The 19,582-nt window shown below is 39.0% G+C and overlaps 2 protein-coding genes across 6 annotated transcripts in view; both read right to left on the bottom strand.

The window, feature by feature from the left end:
* Nucleotides 1–252: 252 nt before the first annotated feature.
* Nucleotides 253–2,043, bottom strand: LOC306988276 (uncharacterized protein). Its single transcript, XM_079593095.1, has 5 exons — nt 1,905–2,043; nt 1,498–1,821; nt 1,227–1,358; nt 1,012–1,070; nt 253–815 (listed from the first exon to the last, which is right to left on the bottom strand). The coding sequence occupies exons 1-5, from the start codon at nt 1,927–1,929 to the stop codon at nt 729–731; spliced, it is 627 nt and encodes a 208-aa protein (XP_079449221.1). The 5' UTR covers nt 1,930–2,043; the 3' UTR covers nt 253–728.
* Nucleotides 2,044–16,935: 14,892 nt separating this feature from the next.
* LOC306988275 (CD276 antigen homolog) overlaps nt 16,936–19,582 on the bottom strand; it is a 169,308-nt gene continuing 166,661 nt past the window's right edge. For all 5 annotated transcript variants that reach the window (XM_079593089.1, XM_079593088.1, XM_079593090.1 and 2 more), the window contains 2 exons: nt 19,261–19,346; nt 16,936–19,164 (listed from right to left, as the gene is read on the bottom strand). In XM_079593089.1, the coding sequence (XP_079449215.1) occupies nt 19,137–19,164; nt 19,261–19,346 (114 nt within the window). In that variant the 3' untranslated portion in view covers nt 16,936–19,136. The remainder of the gene's footprint in view (nt 19,165–19,260; nt 19,347–19,582) is intronic.

Here is a 19,582-nt window from a genome sequence, read left to right as displayed (position 1 = left end):
TGTAGTACTTCTTATTAATCACCTGAATGCTGCACAATCACATTATTTATCTTGCTTAATTTATACAGTGGAGACAAAATGACTGCTCTGAGCTCTACAATAACACACCAGAAAAGAATGTGATTTATTAATTATAAGATTATGTACATTTAGCATACATTTAAAAAAAAAAATATATATATATATATATATATATATATATATATATATATATATATATTATAGGCCCATCCATTTCTGATAATTCCAGGTTGCTATGGTCAGCCAGGTTGTTTATGTATTTAACTTGTGGCCAGAAATAGATGTAGTTTCCTCAACATATGAAGTGGCCACCAGAGAAATATGTAATATGAAAAATGAGAGAAAAATATGTCAACATAGGATCTCGAGCCATGACATAATATCACGTTCCCATGAATGAATATGTCGTGGCTATGTTGGCTATTTATATAGTACAGACATAGAGCTGACATACATGATAGTGCAGACATACATAAGCATTATCTCCACTCAAAACAATACCAGCAAAAAGTGTTCAGCACACTGCACATTTAGATACAAAGCAGCAAACTTATAAAAGATAACAAAATTATGATAGTAACATCATTTATGAAAAAGCCTCCTGCCCTGGAACAAATATTTTTTTTCTATTATGTTATATTCTCCCATAAAAAAAAAAAAAAAAAAAACACATTATATGTTGGTACACTTTATATGAATAATGTGTATCACATCATGCATTGGCTGTAGACAGTAGCGCTCTGCTCCTGACTCCTGGTGTTACTGGAGCACATGGAGAAATCAACTTCAGCACACTGGAAGAGGACCATATTATATATCAATGGACATATACAGTATTCAAGACATAACGTACAGTCAGCTGGTCATAAACATTTCAGATTTAATGAATCTTGTGCATGCAGCTTGAAGTTGCACTGTAAGGATCACCAGGATAATAGAGGACACAAAAATATAATATTAATATTGAAGATATTAATTTAATTCATTTACCTGTGGATTATTTGAGTTTTGAGCAGCAGATTTTGCATCAATGAAGCTCTTCACCATCCCTGAAACAACACTGAATATGAAACATCACTGAATTCACACATTGTAACAATCTAAACAATCAAAGAGTATATATGATATTGTTACATTTGTGTAGATCTAGAGTTTGTCTTCTTGTAGTTCACTGACACTTTTACTGTAGTAAAACAAGAACAAACCTATTAATGCAATGGTCAGAAGCACAGTCAGCAGGATGAATATGATGGTCATATTTCTCCATATCTGGTGTTGTGGAGCGTCATCTGTCTGATTCCTGTGGACGGAGTCTGTGATATTCTTATGGACAAAGTCTGTAAAAGGTTTGTAGTTCAATCTATCAATTTCAGTCTTTAACAGAACAATACAACTATTATTAGTTATTTATACAGCATATTCAATATGGAATCCATCATGTGGTTTATAAAGACATGAAATGATAAAATAACTTACCGCTGATGTAGATTTTGTTGAATTTTAGTGGTTCACTAGTTTTCACACAATAATAAACTCCTAATTCATCAATGGTGATATTTTTGATGAACAGACGACTGTTAGTTTTCACTGAGTATTTGTGAGTGAAGTTGCTGTTTTCATATTTACCTCCTTCATATGTTCTATCATAAGTGCGTAAGATCAACACTGGAGGATCCGGTAATTTCAGTTTGTACCAGTAAATCTCCTTTATATCAAGATCACAGTTTATAATCACATCAGATCCTAAAGTTACTGGTGTGTTTGTTAGACTCTCGGTGGCTTGATACAACATGAACAGATCTATGAGAGAAAGAAAAACACATTTATTGAGATATAAAATCAAAAGAAAAGTGACTCATTTAAATGTGACATGAGAAACTCACAGATCTGCAGCTGTATGATCTTCATGATCTGATCCAGAAGAATAATATCTGCTATACTGCGATCATTCAAACATCTCGTACTGAGAGCGGAAACACAAACCTCGACCACACAGACAAGAGGAAGTCAGAGCTGGGCTTCTCTGAGATCATTATCATTCTTAGATGTTTAAATTAATTAGAAATATTAAAAGTAATTGGAAGATATTGTTTGTGTATGCCAGTGAGTTTTATTTGAATATACAGATGTGTGAATTGTGATTTGCTCCTCAAAAAACACACATAACTTTTATATAACCAAATCAAATTGTATTTAATTATTTTTTTTGCTACCAGCACCAGGTGACATATCAGATTGACATTTGACTATGTCCTTAAAAAAGACTTAAATAAGTCTTAAAGATTCTTAAAGAAAAACATCTGATGATATCTTGATGAACAGATGAAACCAAAGCAATCAATGTGCATTTCTGACCGGCTTGTTCAGATGTTTATTGGCAAAACAAACTTTTGTTATATACGCTTATATTGTTAACAGTGAACATTGCTATTGTCAGTCCTACATTTTAATAATCAATTCCATTTATACATTTGCATTGCAATTCATATCTCTAACACATGATGTCACTGTAAAGTTTTGTAGAGACTTAAATCAAGAAAGAGGCATTTCCCTGAAATATGTCCAGGACAGCCTTGGTTTATCTGTCAGGTTTTATTGATTATAACATTTGTGTTTAGAACAACTCAATGTATGTATTGCCTTTGGTTACACTTTAATTTAAGGGGTAACTGTTACAGTGTAATTAATCATTTAAGTACTGAGCAATATTAATTAACTACATACTTACTATAGGGTTAGGATAGGATTAGGGTTTAGTTGAGGGTTAGTTGCATGTAATTATGCATAATTTACTGTTAAGTACGTGTAACATATGTAACAAGGACACTGTAAAAAAAGTTACCCAACCTTTTATTTCAGAATTGTTCATTCACATTTGGTGAATATTTCCCTGTATATTCTTTTGCACTGTTGTCTGAATGACTGTTGCCTTGCTGGATTACATCTTGAATCCATGCAAAAATCTCTTTGACTAAACACCCCTCAAATCTGAAATCTGAATCTGATAATCTTGTTGCTGAATAGGAATCGTAGACAAATCACTTTGAGAGTCTTTCCTAGTTCAAGGACATCGCTAAGTGAACGGAGGTGTGCTCTTATGTGGTACAGATGATGAGCGAGATTAGTGACAGGTGAGCGTGGTTAAAACTCTGGTGAGAGAGATGCTGAGTGGTGGATGTGAGAGAGCCTGGTAAGCCCGTGACAGTACCCCCCTCTCCATGGTCCGCTCCAGACGTTGCGGTGGCAGACTTGGGGCCCTATTTTAATGACCTGAGTGCATGGTCTAAAGTGCACGGCACAAGTGCACCTAAGGCGTGTCTGAATCCACTTTTGCTAGTTTAACGACGGAAAAAATGGTCGCCGCGCCCAGTGCATGGTCTAAAAGGGTTATCCCTATTCTCTTAATGAGTAATGGGTGTGTTTTGAACGTAACGTGCAAAAAACAATCAAGAGTCTCATCTCCCATTCCCTTTAAAAGCAAGTTGTGCTCGCACCTAGGCGGATTCGCTATTTACATGACGGAATTGGCAAGCGGAAAGTCTTCAGTTGCCTCAAAATAGCACTGCGCCAACCATGCGCCTGAACACACCTCGTTTTCAGACCAGCATGCTCATGGGCGCACATTCGGGCGCAAATGCATTTGTTATTTAAACAACGTGGCACAGGATGTGAAAATGAGAACTGCGTTGGGCTGAAACTAGCAAAAAACATTAGCGTTGCGCTGGGTGTATGATAGGGCCCCATAACTCAGAGGTGCAAGACGATGAAGATGCTGTTGGTGAAATCCGGTTATCAAGGCGGGATTCAGGATGTCATAAGGTACCCTGGACCTCTCCTCAGGGCCATAGCCCTCCCAGTCAACCAGATACTCAAGGCGGCCACCATGGCGTCGGGAGTCCAGGATCTCCTTCACAGCATAGATGGGTTTCTCGTCAAAGATTAGTGGTACGGGGGCTCGTCACAGGGACCAGGCTTGACGGAAGGAAAATCAGAAGGCTCACCTGACCAGGTCTGTGGATCGATTCGTTGCAGATAAGACTGCAGAGGTAGGAGGAATGCATAGTTGTCTTTCCATTCTTCTTTGTATGCCCTATTTTCATGTGAACTTTCCTCTTTAGACTTTAGACTTGATAGTGCCATTTTCTCTCACCAGCTTTCTTAAATGTTAACATCACTCAGCACACGACGTAATAGCGTACCTCCAGCACGCAAACAATAACAAAAATGCAGTTTAGTACTGTGAGGATGCCAAGGAATAATTCTGAGTGTAAAAGTAGACTATGTCAAATAATTATTTAGGCTCCATTGTGTAACAAGCTAATTAAAATGATACATTTATTATTCACAATATGGAAAAAGGAAATAAAACATTGTTCGTTAAGAGCATGACTTAAACATGCCATTAATGGGCTTATTCAAGTCCTCTTTTATATTTTTTGTTATTTTTATTCATTCCCCATCTCCCACATATGTGTATTAGCAAGGCGGTCTATGTTGTAAGTTGGTGAATGAAGATACTTGCCAGGTTATGTGTCACTACTGCTTTATTAATTTAACACAGAGTAACAGCTCACTACCAGTTACAAAAGACACTGTAACCGTCTGTCACAGGCAATTCTAGTTGCATTTTTCATCAATTTATTTCTGAAAATATCCTTTGATTATGTTCTGGCCCACCATCCGGTGGCAAAACATTTTTTTCCCAATGCCAAACTTACTTGCCGACCCCTGCTTTAGAAGGATTAGCTTGCAGGCTTTGGAGAATCGATTGACAATCACCATTATGCATGTGTAGCCATCTGAAGCTGGGAGATCAGTGATGAAATCCACTCCTAGGTGTGACCATGGACGTCGAGGGACAGGCAGAGAAAGGAGATTCCCAGACGGCAGGGAACCTTGGAGGCAGAATCACTGGATGTGGCAGAATCACTGGATGTCATTACCCATGCCAGGCCACCAGTAGAGATCTTAAAGGAGCGAGAGGGTTTGTGCGGTCCCTAGGTGGCCAGTACCAAAAGAGGAATGTTCGGATTCAATGAGTTGGGTTCGATTACTTCTGGGAACATATGTGCAATCTGGCGTGCACCCCTGCGGAGCAGAGTCGGCGTTGAATGACTCGGAGATCAGCTTGTTCAGACTCACTGGTTCAGGGTCTTCTACTGAGTCAGAGGGAGCATGTAGACGGGACAAAGCATTAGCTCAGCTATTATAGGAACCGGGTCCATAGATCCATCGGTCCATTGAGTGCCAGTTACTCCCTGTTGCCGATATTTTAGTTCTGCTCCACAGGGGGACACTTTCCTGGAGATGAAAGCACATGGAAGGAGTTTGGATCACTTCTCCTTCTGCTGCTTCCAACTCCTGAGGTGGAGGTCCACCTCTACCACGAAGGGCTTCTCAAGATCTGGATAAGCAAAGAGTGGTGGGGTTTTGAAGGCGGTCTTTAACAACTGCATGGCTTCGGCGTTTGGCTTCTGGGTTCCAAGACAGAGGCTTGGCCCTGCCTTTTAACAGGGAAGTGAGTGGACAAGCCATTATACTGTAGTTCTGGATGAATTTGTGGTATAAAATTTGTAAAACCAAGGAATCCTTGGAGCTCTTTGACTGTGGTTGGAGTAGGCCATGTGGCAGCAAATACCTTCCCCTTGTCCATCTTAATGCCTTGTTGACTCACAATGTATCCAAGGAAGTGAGTGGATTTCTGATGAAAGCTACATTTCTCAGCCTTGAGGAACAGCTGGTAGTCGCGAAGCCGCTGAAGGACCTCCGAAACGTGGTGGCGATGGGAATAGACGAGGATGTCATCAGTGTATATGATCATAAACGGTTCAGGAAGTTCTGGAGCACCTTATTCATGAAATCCTGGAAACGGAGGGAGCGTTGACTAGGCCAAACAGAATGATAAGGTATTCATAGTGCCCTGATGGAGTGATAAAGGTCTTCCACTCGTCTCCCTCACATAACTGGATGAGGTTGTACGTTCTTCGGAGGTCCAGCTTGGTGAAGACAGCGGCTCCATGAAGTTGCTCCAGGGCAGCTGGGATGAGGGGAAGTGGATAACGTAACTTGACTGTGATTTTGTTTAATGCCCAGTAATGCCAGGTAATCTATGCAAGGTTGTAAGCCTCATCTTTCTTCACCACAAAGAAAAAGCATGAACCAGCAGGAGAAGTGGAGGGATGGATGTAACCTTGTTTAAGAGTCTCTTTCACATATTCCTCCATGGCCTTCTGTTCAGGGATGGAGAGTGGATAGACTTCTCCAGGTCGATGGCACAGTCCCATGGTCAATATGGTGGCAGTTTTAAGGCTCGCTTCGTATACATTATAGCATATTTTATATAGTTTTGAATACAATTTGCATACATTTTAGCTTGTTTAACAAATATTAGAAGTAAAAAAATATATATATTTAGAAGTTATTCAAGTGTAATCGACCGGTCTCTATTGTCCCTTTTCCACCGTAACGCCGCTGGATCTCATGCCAGCACTTGTATCATGTTAAGTGGGGGAACTTCTAATTTCAGACCGACACCCTGTTTCACTCGTAGCCGAAATATGCTGTGACTGACTCCATAACCTGTTCATAAACAATCAGTGTACAGTTCTGAGAACATATTTTAACTTATTAAGCATTTATTTCTGTATCTTAAAAAATAAAAATAAAAAATCATAAAATTTTATGCAAGGCATCAGGCGTTTCCATCAGGCGAAAAGACTGACGTGACACTCATGACTCAAATTGCACCCCTGTATGTTGCTTTGCATTAATTTAAACGGTATACAGAACAATCACGTATTTATAAATAAAATGCACACAAACCTCTATTTTACCGAGGACATGCAACAATTTGACGGAGCTGCACTGCTCTCTCCTGAAGAGGTCACAAAAAGTGAAACATAACTCAATCCCTGGCCTGGGTTGTTACGTCGGATCCAGTATATGGGTAGCACAAAAACTACCCAAACCCTGGAAAAATGACCATATAGCCTTTCTCATTCACAATTATTTGCGTAGTTTATGCATTATGATAGAAAGATCCAAAACAACACAAAAAAAAATGCACAATGCTAAATCTTATTTTGTCTTAATGCTCACAACAATTTAAGCATTTGTAACAATTTAACATAGGGGCTACCATTCTTCCTGCTGAGATTAAGAAAATCATGACAATTAATAACGTCAAGTAGAACTATTATTGGTTCATTTGCACTCTCACAAAGCTGAGACTTTGTGGTTAATTGCTTATGACAAGCAAATCCAGTCGCACTTTACAAGACCATCTCTAAACACCTTAGCATAATAGCCAACCTCATATGAGGTAAACTCCTAAGTGTTAGCCACAGGTTAGCAAAGCTGTGCAGATGTAGCTATAGGCTACTAGACACCAAACTGTGAAAAAGTGATATAACTCAGGTTTTGTTTCAAGCTCATTTTGATTTGTTGGCTATACTTCTCCTGTTATGAATAGAATAAACAGAGTAAAAAGGACATTTGTTCAGAATGCAGACCTTTTTTTTATATGGAAATATAAGACTATTTTTATGCATAACCATAACCAGCTTCTTTTTTTAATCCATTTTGGAGCTAGAATATATAGATTACCATATATCGCCATTCTACCTAACATCTAATTTTGTAACAATTGTCATTAAAAATAACAAACAACTTGAGTGTACGTATGTTTAACACTGGAAATATAGCCTACAGGACAAAAAAAATAGGTTAACTTTTCATATCCCAATATCACCCAGCTCAAATAAAAATGAAATACTGATCTGAATTGAAATGAGTTTATTAGGAGATAAAGAAAGAAGAGATATATGAAACGACAGCTGAAATCAGTTTAACAGCAGTCAAACAAATCTGACCATAATGCCCTTTGTAGGGGCATTTACAGATAAAGACCCAAGGACCAGATATGATGAATGAAATACCAGGAGTCAAGAGATGGAATCAAGAGAAGAAAGTTTTACATAAGAATATTTTGAAGTTTCATCAGCAACTTCAACACTCAGCAAGGAGTTTGTAGGCCGCTCTGCCGTATACATTCACAAAACCACAGCGATTTTACTTTACACAGGTCAGTAATCTCTGTCATTACTTCAGGTTGAATGATTCTGATTGGTTAAGAAATAGATAAACTTAGAAAATCTCCAGATATGGACTGATAGACCATATCTCCATTGATTATCCCCCCCCCCCCCCACACACACACACACACACACACGCGCTCACACACCTTCTTCATGGTTGAAGTTGATTGAGTTCTTGCTCTGATCAGGAAACATTCCCAATATATAATAAAATATTCCCAAAACAGCATAATCAATTATCAATTTTAGGAAGTAAATTATCTTCCTGGCCAAGAAAGAATAACTTTTTGCTAATGTACTAGAAGGGTAATAGCATGTACCAAAACCAAACCGTTTCGGTGACTTTGATTTGTGTACAACCAACAGAGACAATAAAGCGTGGATATAATGGTTTAATAAATGAAACTACAGGTATAGGCTACATACAACTAAACTAAGCAAAGACTATATACATTATAAAGAAAGTAAATAAAGAGAGAGAGAGAGAGAGAGAGAGAGAGAGAGAGAGAGAGAGAGAGAGAGAGAGGGGGGAGAATTGCAAGATTTCAAACTGTTAACCCACGGCCTAGCATCATCAAAGAATCTGGGTCACCTTAAAAAGAGGCACAACTTCGAGATGCATCTACTGGCTGCAAAACAGATTCTTGCATTGACTTTAGTTGCAAAAGAGTCCAGAGATTCTTGATGATTTTGTTAGGAGTGCGCTGAAGCGTTCGTTGGGTTCTTCTGGATGGTCCACGTTGAATCCAACGAAGTTAACTTGAAGGTAAAATAGCCGGAAGAGGTCAGGAAACACAGTGTCTAACAAGAGATTGAGCAAGGATGGGGAACTCTTTAAAGGCCCTATCAGTCACACCCATTTCTGGCACAAAGGTCAATCAGAGATGACCCAGAGAAAGTCTTTGTTCTATCTTCACCCTATTAGCATGTTTATGGTGGTCTGGAGAATTTGTGCAGTTTTGCACAAAAGTATGGTAAACATATTAATGATGCATTTTATCATAACATAATATACACCATTAATTATGAAATGAAAAGAGGATTCTTTTGATACCAAACAGATGGTGTCTGTAAACATTAATAACAGTGATACATACCTAAACCTGGCTTTCAGCATTTGAAGTTACCCTAACATAACTAAAGAATCACAACTGCTAATATAACATAGGAACACAGTTACACCACAGGAGAATACGATATACAGTTGGGGCAGTTTGATTGTGGGTAAAAATTGAACCAATGTCCGTTCTTATGTCTATTGCAAGTTTGTCTCTAGTCTCTGGGCCTCTGCTGTCTTTTGCCCCAGACACTGTCTTTGCTAGGGTTGGCCGAGGAGAAGTTAAAGAGAAGTTGTTTTGCAACTCTTTAAGCAGGGCCAGTGATCAAGTTTGAACAAAGGGAAAAGGGGAAGTTTTTTGATGATGCCTCAAGCATAAGACCATTTTGATCACGTCAATTAGTTACATAAGAATTGGTCACGTAGGAGACCCTGAGACTTTGTGGCTGGAGTGACCCACAGTGACCTCGGCTGTCTTGGTCAACTAAGAGTGAATGTAGGCTATGTTTTAACATATGTTGGGTGACTCTCTCAAAAACATGGAGAAAGCACATTCCAGAAACCAGACATGTAATTCTAGAGCTACACAAATCAAGTAATTGAATATGTAGGAGGATAAAATTGATTAATACCTTGATTATAATCACTCAACAGGATTTTGAAGCGGCATTCCAGAATTCGCCCCCTTCACCTTCAAGAAAACTATCAGGTTATCTAAAATAAACATATAGGGCCCTATTTTAACGTTCTGAAACGCAAGTATTAAACGCGAAATGCAAGTCAATTTGTGGGCGCTGTTGCTATTATACCGGCGGGATAAATCGTGAGCTTAGAATTATAAGGTTCTATCTCCGCTTTTGGTCGAAATTGAGTTTTTGACATAATCTGATCCATTAGGGTGTTTATTAATGCCTGTGTTTAACTGCATTGACATATTTGAAGGTAAGTTACTGCATTGATATGGTACTGCATTCCTTTTTTTAGAAGTGTCGTTTTTTTAATGATGACTCATTTATATAGTGTGATCAAGGCATTATCGGTGGTTTGTTCACCGTTCTTACCGAGGGCCAGTCAATTGTACTACAGGTAAGTCTATGTGGTATTTTGTAAGTTGGTTGCTAACCAAAGATGTCATTTTCGATATAGAGTATGTGTGGTTAATGACCAAATTGGCCAATTATTTGATAGAAATCTGCCCGCTGCTATTTTGCTGCTGTGTGGCGGCTCGCTACTGTGACCCGTGGTGCTGTGCTGTGGAGACTGGAGAGGTTGCGCTCAAGTCCCACTGACTACAGTGATTTAGAAGTGCATGGTTATGGGAGCGTGGTTTTATGTGAACGTGTGTTGATGCGAGCGTATGGTTGTGTGAGTGCGGTTTTATGTGAACAAGTTTTTATGTGAGTGTGTGTTGAGGCGAGCGTATGGTTGTGTGAGTGCGGTTTTATGTGAACACGTTTTTATGCGAGTGTGTGTTGAGGCGAGCGCGTGCTTGAGTGAGCTCGTTGGGTGCGCGTGTTTGTGTGTGCGTGAGTGTGTGCGTGTTGAGATTATTTGTTATTGAATAATTTTGTTTTGTTATATTGGTTGATTTAATGGTTTTCAATTGTGTTATCGAGTACTGTGGGTGGTTATTGTCACCGCTCTGATCTGCTATCAATTCCTTTATAACCAACCAGGGTAACTATCTGCTGGGACTAGGAAGATTTACTTTATTTATATATTTTTGTTTATTGTGTGGATTGTGATTTTGGTTATCAAATTGCATGACGGTGTGAATTGAGGTTTTTGAATTTGATGTATTTGGATTCTCTTTTTCTTTCACTTTTCTTTTTCCTCCCCAAATGCTGACTTATCTCCAGGGATATTGATATTGACTGTTCCAGATCCGATTTTACAGGCGACCACTGTATGACATCAGGATTCTTTTTTTCTTTTGTGTGAATGTTATTATATTTGTGAATGTTATTGTATCTGTACATTGTGCATTTTCCTCTAAAATTTATTTTTGTATAAAGTATATTTTTATATTCCTTTTGAGTGTCAAATAAAGATTGTACACATCTCTGCTTGTTCTTTCCATATGTTTGGAAACCCTGTAGTTGGGAGCATTTACAAAACACATTCCATTCCTTAGGGGGCACGAGTCTCCGCCCACATTTGGCGTAGTCAGCAGGGTTGTATTTTCAGGCAGGGGTGTGTACTTTCAATCGTGGGACGCTTTGTTGCATGTGTTTGAAATTGGAGGTGTATTTGTGGTGTTTTTGTGTTTTTTGTTTTAGTTTTTTTGGGTGAGTGTTTATTTTACAGCGGCAAAGCAGTAGCGAGCAGTGATTAAGGGATGCTCTCTCGAGACTGACAGTTTGTCAAATTACCTGTGTGTAAGTTTTTCAGTTTTTTTTGCATTTTACTCATGGAGAGCGAGTTGGAAGAACTGCAAAGGCAGGTTCAGTCCCTGGAGTGAGAGAATGATCAGTTACAGTATCAAGCTATTTCTGCAGCAGGGCCCTCGGTTAGTGTTAGCTCTGCTTCTGATACACATGTCCGTGTCTCTGGTGTAGTGGATGCCCCTAGGCCCATGACAGAGCGTGTCATTCTTGTCCCTAGAGAGAGACGATGTTCCATGTTTAGTGGAAGGGATGATGAGGAGGTATTTGAATGGGTTGAGGAGATTAAGAGTAATTTAACCCTCTGGGGACCAAAAACGTGCCGGCGCGTTTTCCTCGTTTTTTTTTTCACATAGCAGCAAAATAGACTTAAAATACTCCCGTCATTTTTTGTCATACAGGCTTAAGAAATATGAAAAAATAAACTGTTACATTTCTTCTTATTTATGGGTTCACTTAAAATCGAAATAAAACATTGTGTGCTTTTGTAAAATAAAGAAAGTAAACAGGGTGTGCTTTCTGCGTCTCCGTGAACTTTTTTTCTAGTGCACATCTGTAAACATAAACAAAACTCAGCGAATACTATTCACTCAGACATGAGCTATATATCTCTATAATCATATAAGTGTGTAGTTTTAAATGATCTAATTCAAAACTAAAACAAATATTCTCTGTTTATGCAATCTATATAAAAAGAGCGAGAGATCAGCCGTTCTCATTATCGTTCTGGCACCTCATTACTCTGCTAATTTGACACGCACATGGAGAGCGCGCGCTATTATCTGAAGCAACACATGCAAACCAGTCAACGCCCACAACAGCTGGAAAACACACTCGCTGTGAGGAATAGAAATGAGGAAACCACTATTTCAGAGAGGTTCTTTTTCCAGCATTTTGAGCCTTGGGGTAAGGAGCTGGGTTGTGGGTGGCTACAGTTGCGGCTTGCAAATGGCTTAGATATACCGTATGGGTTATTTGGAGTTAGATTTTGTTGTTCTGGGGAAGAAAATCCAGACTAAGGGGGTACTCGTGGTGAAATACTTGTCCCAGTCTTCTTCGCCGGGTGGGTTTCCTGGGTTGTTGGACATGAACGTTATTCAGGAGTGCTATAGGGAGTTGTTTAGTCAACATGGTCATACGCTTTTTGACCTTCCCACCGTGAAGGAGACTCCTGCATGGCTTTCTGCCCTACAGTATTGTAAGAAGACTGAAACTGATGTGTATGAGACCACGAAACGACTGGCTAGGGTTGGGGGCCGAAAACTGTGCGAATCCCTGCCGATTCATTGCGTTTTTTGCCCGTTGCCTTTTCCCTACCGGTAGGCCCTCCACCTGTGTTGCTGTTTGAGCCTTTGGGGAAATAAAATTCGCTCCCTGCTGGCCTTTTGGCATCGGTATCTCTTGTACCAATTGTTCGAGGGGTGGCCTTTGTACCTACAGTTAATTTAGGGGAACAAGACGCCTTACTGCAGTCTCATGTCGCCGTGGGAACATTGAGTAAGGTTGAGACTGTGTTGCAGTCAGAGGGCGTGATGTTGTTGTACCATCAAAGGAACAATTCTGTCACCAAGCCACGATTGCATTGCAGGCGGTCAAAGTTGATCAAATGGAGGAGGCAATCCAGATGGATTTGTCCCAGTTACCTCAGGACAAACAGGCTCAGGTTAAGTCACTTTTGTATACATATAGATCAGTTTTTTCAGCTCACGAGGATGATTTAGGCTGTACTAAGCTCATTTCCCATGAGAATCCCCTGCATGATACTGAGCCAATGCGACAAAGGTATCGAAGTTTGCCCCCTTCAGATTATGAGGCAGTTAAGCAGCATATTTACCAACTGCTGCAGAGTCAGGTGATCAGAGAGAGCTCTAGTCCGTATGCTCTGATTGTAGTTGTGAGGAAAAAGGATGGTCAGATTCGTCTTTGCGTTGATTATAGGCAGTTGAACGGTAAGACACGGAAGGATGCTTTTCCTCTGCCCCAGATTGAGGAGTCCCTGGATGCCCTGTGTGGAGCTCAGTGGTTTTCCACCTTGGACCTCGCCAGTGGCTATAACCAGGTTCCGGTGGCGGAGGGAGATAAGTGTAAAACCGCCTTTCGAACACCCTTCGGGTTATTTGAGTTTAATCTAATGCCCTTTGGGTTGTGCAATGCACCTAGTACCTTTCAGTGCCTTATGGAGCGCATGTTCGGTGACCAAAGGATCCAGACATTGTTGCTTTATTTAGATGACATTATCGTCTTCTCATCTACCATTGCACAGCACTTGGAGAGGTTGGAAATGTTTTCAATGAATTCAGCAAGAGGGATTTAAGGCCAAGTTAGAAAAATGTTGCTTTTTTCGGCAAGAAGTAGGCTACCTAGGGCATCTGGTGTCTGGAGAGGGGGTGTCGACCGATCCTGCTAAGATTAGCACAGTGGCAGAGTGGAAGCATCCAACCAATGATAATACACACCTCTCATAATAATGTAATGTATGTCTGCCTGGCTGTATGGTTATATGTTATATGTTTTATGATTTTATGTTTTAATGGAGCCAGTGCTATGGCATTATATTTTATTGTTGTATAATTGCTGTGTGATTTAATATGTTATTGTATTTGTAAATGTTATTGTATCTGTACATTATACAAAAAGCAATTTTAGAGGAAAATGCACATATTTATATTAAATGCACATATTAAGTATATTTTTATATTTTTTATAGTGTCAAATAAAGATTGTACACATCTCTGCTTGTTCTTTCCATTTGTTTGAAAACCCTGTAGTTGGGAGCATTTACAAAACACATTCCATTCCTTAGGGGGCACGAGCCTCCGCCCACATTAGTAGTTATTAATACTTGTAACAGTTTTTGTAACAGTTTTGCCATCTGGGATGTAATCTCAGAACTACCCTAAACGGAGATAGAACATTATAATTCTAAGCTCACGAAATGACTCTTGTGCCCGACGCAAATCTAAAATGGGTTGGTCTGAAGTAGCTTCATTATTCATAGGTGTGGTTTGGGCATAACGTGAAATAAACCAATCAGAGCGTCCTCTCACATTCCCTTTGAGAGCAGGCGCGCTTGTTCCATGGCGGATTGCTATTATAACGGCGGATTTACAGGCGCACGCAACTTACATGATGATGGTAAAGGTGATTTCACAGTCTTCAGAATTGTGTTTCTTGGTTCTTGACCGACCACCCACTTTGTCAGATGTCCTTATATACCGATGTGTCTTGCCACTATTGATCAAACAGGTTTGATCCGTCATTACTACAATTAGCCTGAATAATTTGGTTAAATGTGTAAGCTAGATTTATGCCTATTTTTTCACATCTTCATGGACACCACAATGATTTCCCTCGTGTGGTAATATTTTATTGTTTGCAAAAATATGACCTGATGCGTCTGTGTGGATGAGAGAAGCAAAATGTATGTGTGTTGTGCACACGCTACATTATGGCCAAGCATGCACCCTTAAAATAGCATCTGAATAACGCGCCACTGACCTTAGACTAGTTTTTCCTGGTCTGTGGCGGAATTCTTTTCTGAAACGCGCCTGGAACGCGCCTCCACTTTTGCTGAACCGCCCATGCAAAATAGAAATGATACATCCGTCGCCGTACACAGTCATTTGCGCTGGGTGCAAGATATGGCCCATAGAGTATATAGTTTTGGTGTTCTGGTGTTTGTCTGCCAACCCAGCTAAACTTAAAACATGCGTCTAAAAACCCAACAGAATTTAAATGACATTTTATTAAATACAATGAGAAATGGGGTCAATTGTTAGGTATTCTTGGTTTCAGCTGCTGTAGAAGTGCACAGGTGCTGTTGACTTGGCTGGACGGAAACCATTGACATGGTGTGGAAAAGTCCACCACAGGCGTACTGAAAAAGCAACAGGAAACCAATAGCATGTAAGCAGAATGCAAACGTATTGCTGTTGTCTTTAAATTCAAACAATTCTACACTAAGAAACATTATCTGTGAAACACAAAAGATTAAAAAAAAGAAGAATTTCATGAAAGTCAATGTTGTTTTTGGACCCCATGCATCATAATAGTCACTTTTTTTTAACAGAAGAGTAACAAATGCAATTCTATCAAGGAACTCATCACAGTGATCAGAACACCATTCAACAGACCAACTATAGGGTAAGAGTTGTCCATTGTGTTCAATTCTGATTTTGGATCTCTGGAGTCGGTTCTATGTTTGAAACACAACCATTGAAGCGTTTTACATAAAAAATGTTTTAAGCATGTAGTGTAATAACATGATCACTGAACTCAACAAAGATGTGCAGTCTGCCGTTATTGCTGTATTTTGGAGGAACGTCTTTGGTCACACAGTAATAAAGTCGCAAATCATCAACAGTGACATTATATGAACAGGCAATGTTTACTTTGCACTGCAATTTGTATCTAAATCTATTATTGTAGTAATGAGTTGTAGTAGATGAGAAAGTGCGTAATATCAGAACCGGAAAATCTGGTAGTTTTAAAAGTTAACCTTCTTTAAATCAAGATCACAGTTTATAGTCATATTTTGACCCAAATCTGTTGATCTGTTGTCTCTGCAGCTTCACACCATAAGCAGGTCTGCGACATAAACACACACAATATGGATCATTATTGTGTCATTAAACATCATAAATCAAAATATGAATTTCCAAAGCACATGATCTTCAGGGTCTTAAAACACTTCAGCATGACCTAGTCTTGTCACTTTCACATGACACTTTACCTCATAGCTGTAAAACGGTCATGCACACATCAAGAGGAAGTTAAAGCCAGGCTTGCTCTGACCACACGTCTAGTGTTAAGCTAATTCTGCTCACAATATATATAGCCTAATCTTTTCACTTTTTGAAACAATTTAATGAATACTTCATACTTGTAACAGACAGCAATATGACTCAAGATAACACTAATTTGATATTTTCTTCAACTGTAGCCTATACAGCCGTTATATAAATAAATGCTAATGACGTTTTTGGCAGTCAGTAATTTGCTGTACAAAACACTGTGGTCGACACAAAACATGTTTATTCTTAAAATCAAATGAGCATGAATTAAAATTAGCCTGGATTGTATTTCTTTTACTATTTGTAGTTTTGTTCATGGATTTTTTTCTCTTTGGAGTCAGATGGTGTAGTTACATAACCCACCAACAGGGGCTAACAGGCTATGATAACCAGTTTCTTGTTTCTTGTTTTTGACTCACGGTGAAGTCCTATTTCGTTCTTCTGTTAGGGGTAAAACAAAGTTTGAAATACGTGAGCAGACATCTGACGCTTCCAACACTTCTGAGAGCGGTGTTTAGATGAATATGTAAATGTGTTGCGTGCTTTCCTATCAATATCAAAATAAACACAACAAAATTGAGAAAACAGCAAGTATTTTAATAAAGCATAAGAAAAGCAACATGGTTATATTTGCACAAGCTCCTCCACTGCACTCCAGTAAAGTCATATCACGTTTATTTATATATCACTTTATACTATAGATTGCTTAAAATCAAGCAGCTTTACTGTATTAAACATTAAAAAGTGTCAACTTCATTTTCTGCTATAAAGCAGCTCTCCAGTGTGTTCATGTTATCACTCGCGGACATCTGACCTCAACCGTCTGAACAGGACAACTGAACAAGAAAAGATTTTCACGTGAAAGAAGGCGGAGCCTCCCCGCACGCCTACTTATTACGTAATCGCCACGGACCAATGGGAGCACAAATGTGTTTACCAGCTTTGTCAAGCTGTTTCGAATTTCTAAAACCAACTTTGTTTCCGGCCTGATGTTGTTCTCTTAAATGACATCACACCAGTTTGTCTTTCGATTTCGCTTTAAGTATATGGACTCCTGAAATTTTTGTTCGGTTTGAAGAGCTATTTAAAGTAGGACACGTACAACACAATGGATCCCTGCAAACATGCTGGCTTTTTGCGGGCACAGTGGGCTAGGGCCAGAGTTATAAATGTAAGGTCTTATTGAATTTCACATTCAATTTTAAAAAGCAGCCAAACAGAGCATGGGAAACAAAAGTGAGGTGCCTACACAAAACCCGCATCGGCCCAAAGGAACAAAAGCCCACACTGGGCCATCTTGGGCTTAATGTGGGCTGCTCACAGAGAGCCTGCGGTGAGCCCAAAGCTGTGGGCCTGTTTAGGTTTGGTGTGGGCTGTGGACGGTGGAGTGTTCCTTTAAAAAAAAATCTACCAACCTACTATTAAAGCATGAATTTGATGTAATTAATGCAGTTCATATGGGACATTATGTATTACAGCATGACATAATATTTAAACCTAAACATTTTACAGACAGAATAACAAGTTTATATCTCTCAATTCTTCTGATTCTGAGATATAAACTCGGAATTGCGACTTGAGAGGAAAAAAGAGAGTCAGAATTGTGATATAAACTCGAAATTACATTTTTATTAGTATTTTTTAATTTTTTTTACTTCAATGCTGTCCGCAAATACACAAATTGACTATTATTCAGTGGACAAAAGAAACATCTTTCCAAAAAAACAAAACAATTCCATAGATAAAAATTCAATAAAACAGTTGAAAGTTTGGAAAACGGCATGTGATCTTGGAACTTTACAGCGTATGCATTATAATGATTGTATGTCTATCTCTCACAGCCTCGTTCTCATATGCATAAAATTAGATTTGGCGTCTACCCCGGTCAATGACTAATAATATATAAACAAAATATAAATAAACTCACAGTCGTGACTCGAGCTGTGTTTGGGCATATCAAGTGACCAAACAGCGGAAAAGTTCGTTTGCAAGAAACCACGCCGCGTGTCAACCACAATGAAGAGATGAGCAGAAGTGGGTGTTTTAATAGGTTAAAATATATTTTAAAATATTAATACGCAAGCCATTGAAAGCTGTGATTACCAGATGCATGTCAAATCTTTATGAAACAGAACATTTGAGAACAATAATGCAAGGCAGGGATTTTATATTCATATGTGCCATCTGATCTGTGGTGAGATTAAGGATTATTTGTTGCAAGTTTCATGAAACTGGGCTAAGACGCTGCTTCAGGCCCAAGCAACCCCGTTAGACTGTGGTTTACATGCAACTTCCACTAGACTGAACAAGTCAGAGCTGTAAAAGCAAGATCTCCATTCAAAACAGCAACATTAAATACCAGACAAGAACAGTGTGTTATCTCCACTCTGCATGTTTACACACAAAACAATTCATTGAGCAGCAAACAAAGTAACACACAAAAACATGCATGCAAAATACTCTTGCTCTTTGTGCACAGATCCACCTCGTGGTTAAAACCACCAGTCGTGGAAACACCCGTTGGACTCAAAACTTTATAACTTACAGGCTTTGTGTCAATTTCCTCTTATGTACAACATAGCCACAGTGTCCACAACTTTCAGTACTTTATTTTCAACCAGTAAGCATTTTAATTCTACTTTTCATAACTTTAAACGTAACGTCAAATGATCTCAGAACTGATCATCATTAACTGTCTGCGTTCATACAGAGTACATGACAACAGAGTTTGTTCAACTTTGCTTCAAATCTGATCTCCATTTCCATGTTCTTTACTTGATAGGAATCAGAATACGCAACTGAAGTGTTTAAATCTATGAAATCCCACAAATAGAAGTACAGAAATGTTCAACTTTATATTTTTATACAAATATGAATATTATAAATCATTAGATATCATACACAATTACGTTTTTACTGGCTTTAGAAGAGAGTAGATCTGATCCTGGCCAGGCCTGCTTCCACCGGGAGGCACGGATGATTCAACTTCAGCGTACTGGAAGATTAAGATATTGGCAATGAATGGCCATATTTACACTAAATTGTAGGGGCTACCATTACCAATGTCATAAAATAAAACCTCCGACATGAAGTAGATGTGTCTGAATGGGTTTACTTTGCAATTATCAATTAAATCTATAAATGGACATGAGAGATCTGACAATAGAAGTGCAGTTATCGGAGATATGAAACTAGTGCAATGTACAACAGTCAAATATGCATTTTAGTGGT

The sequence above is a fragment of the Phoxinus phoxinus genome (assembly GCF_949152265.1).
Source record: "Phoxinus phoxinus genome assembly, chromosome: 20".
NCBI classification, from domain to species: domain Eukaryota; kingdom Metazoa; phylum Chordata; class Actinopteri; order Cypriniformes; family Leuciscidae; genus Phoxinus; species Phoxinus phoxinus.
Note: the sequence above shows the minus strand (reverse complement) of the source record. Positions and strands in the feature narration are given on the sequence as shown.

Bases quoted from the DNA above. Each gene is read 5' to 3' on its own strand.
- LOC306988276 (XM_079593095.1), bottom strand. From the start codon at position 1,929: ATGAAGATCATACAGCTGCAGATCT. The intron at 1,359-1,497 runs GTAAGTTATTTT...AACCTTTTACAG, and splicing joins CAACAAAATCTACATCAGCG to ACTTTGTCCATAAGAATATC. The intron at 1,071-1,226 runs GTTTGTTCTTGT...GTGTTGTTTCAG, and splicing joins TCTGACCATTGCATTAATAG to GGATGGTGAAGAGCTTCATT.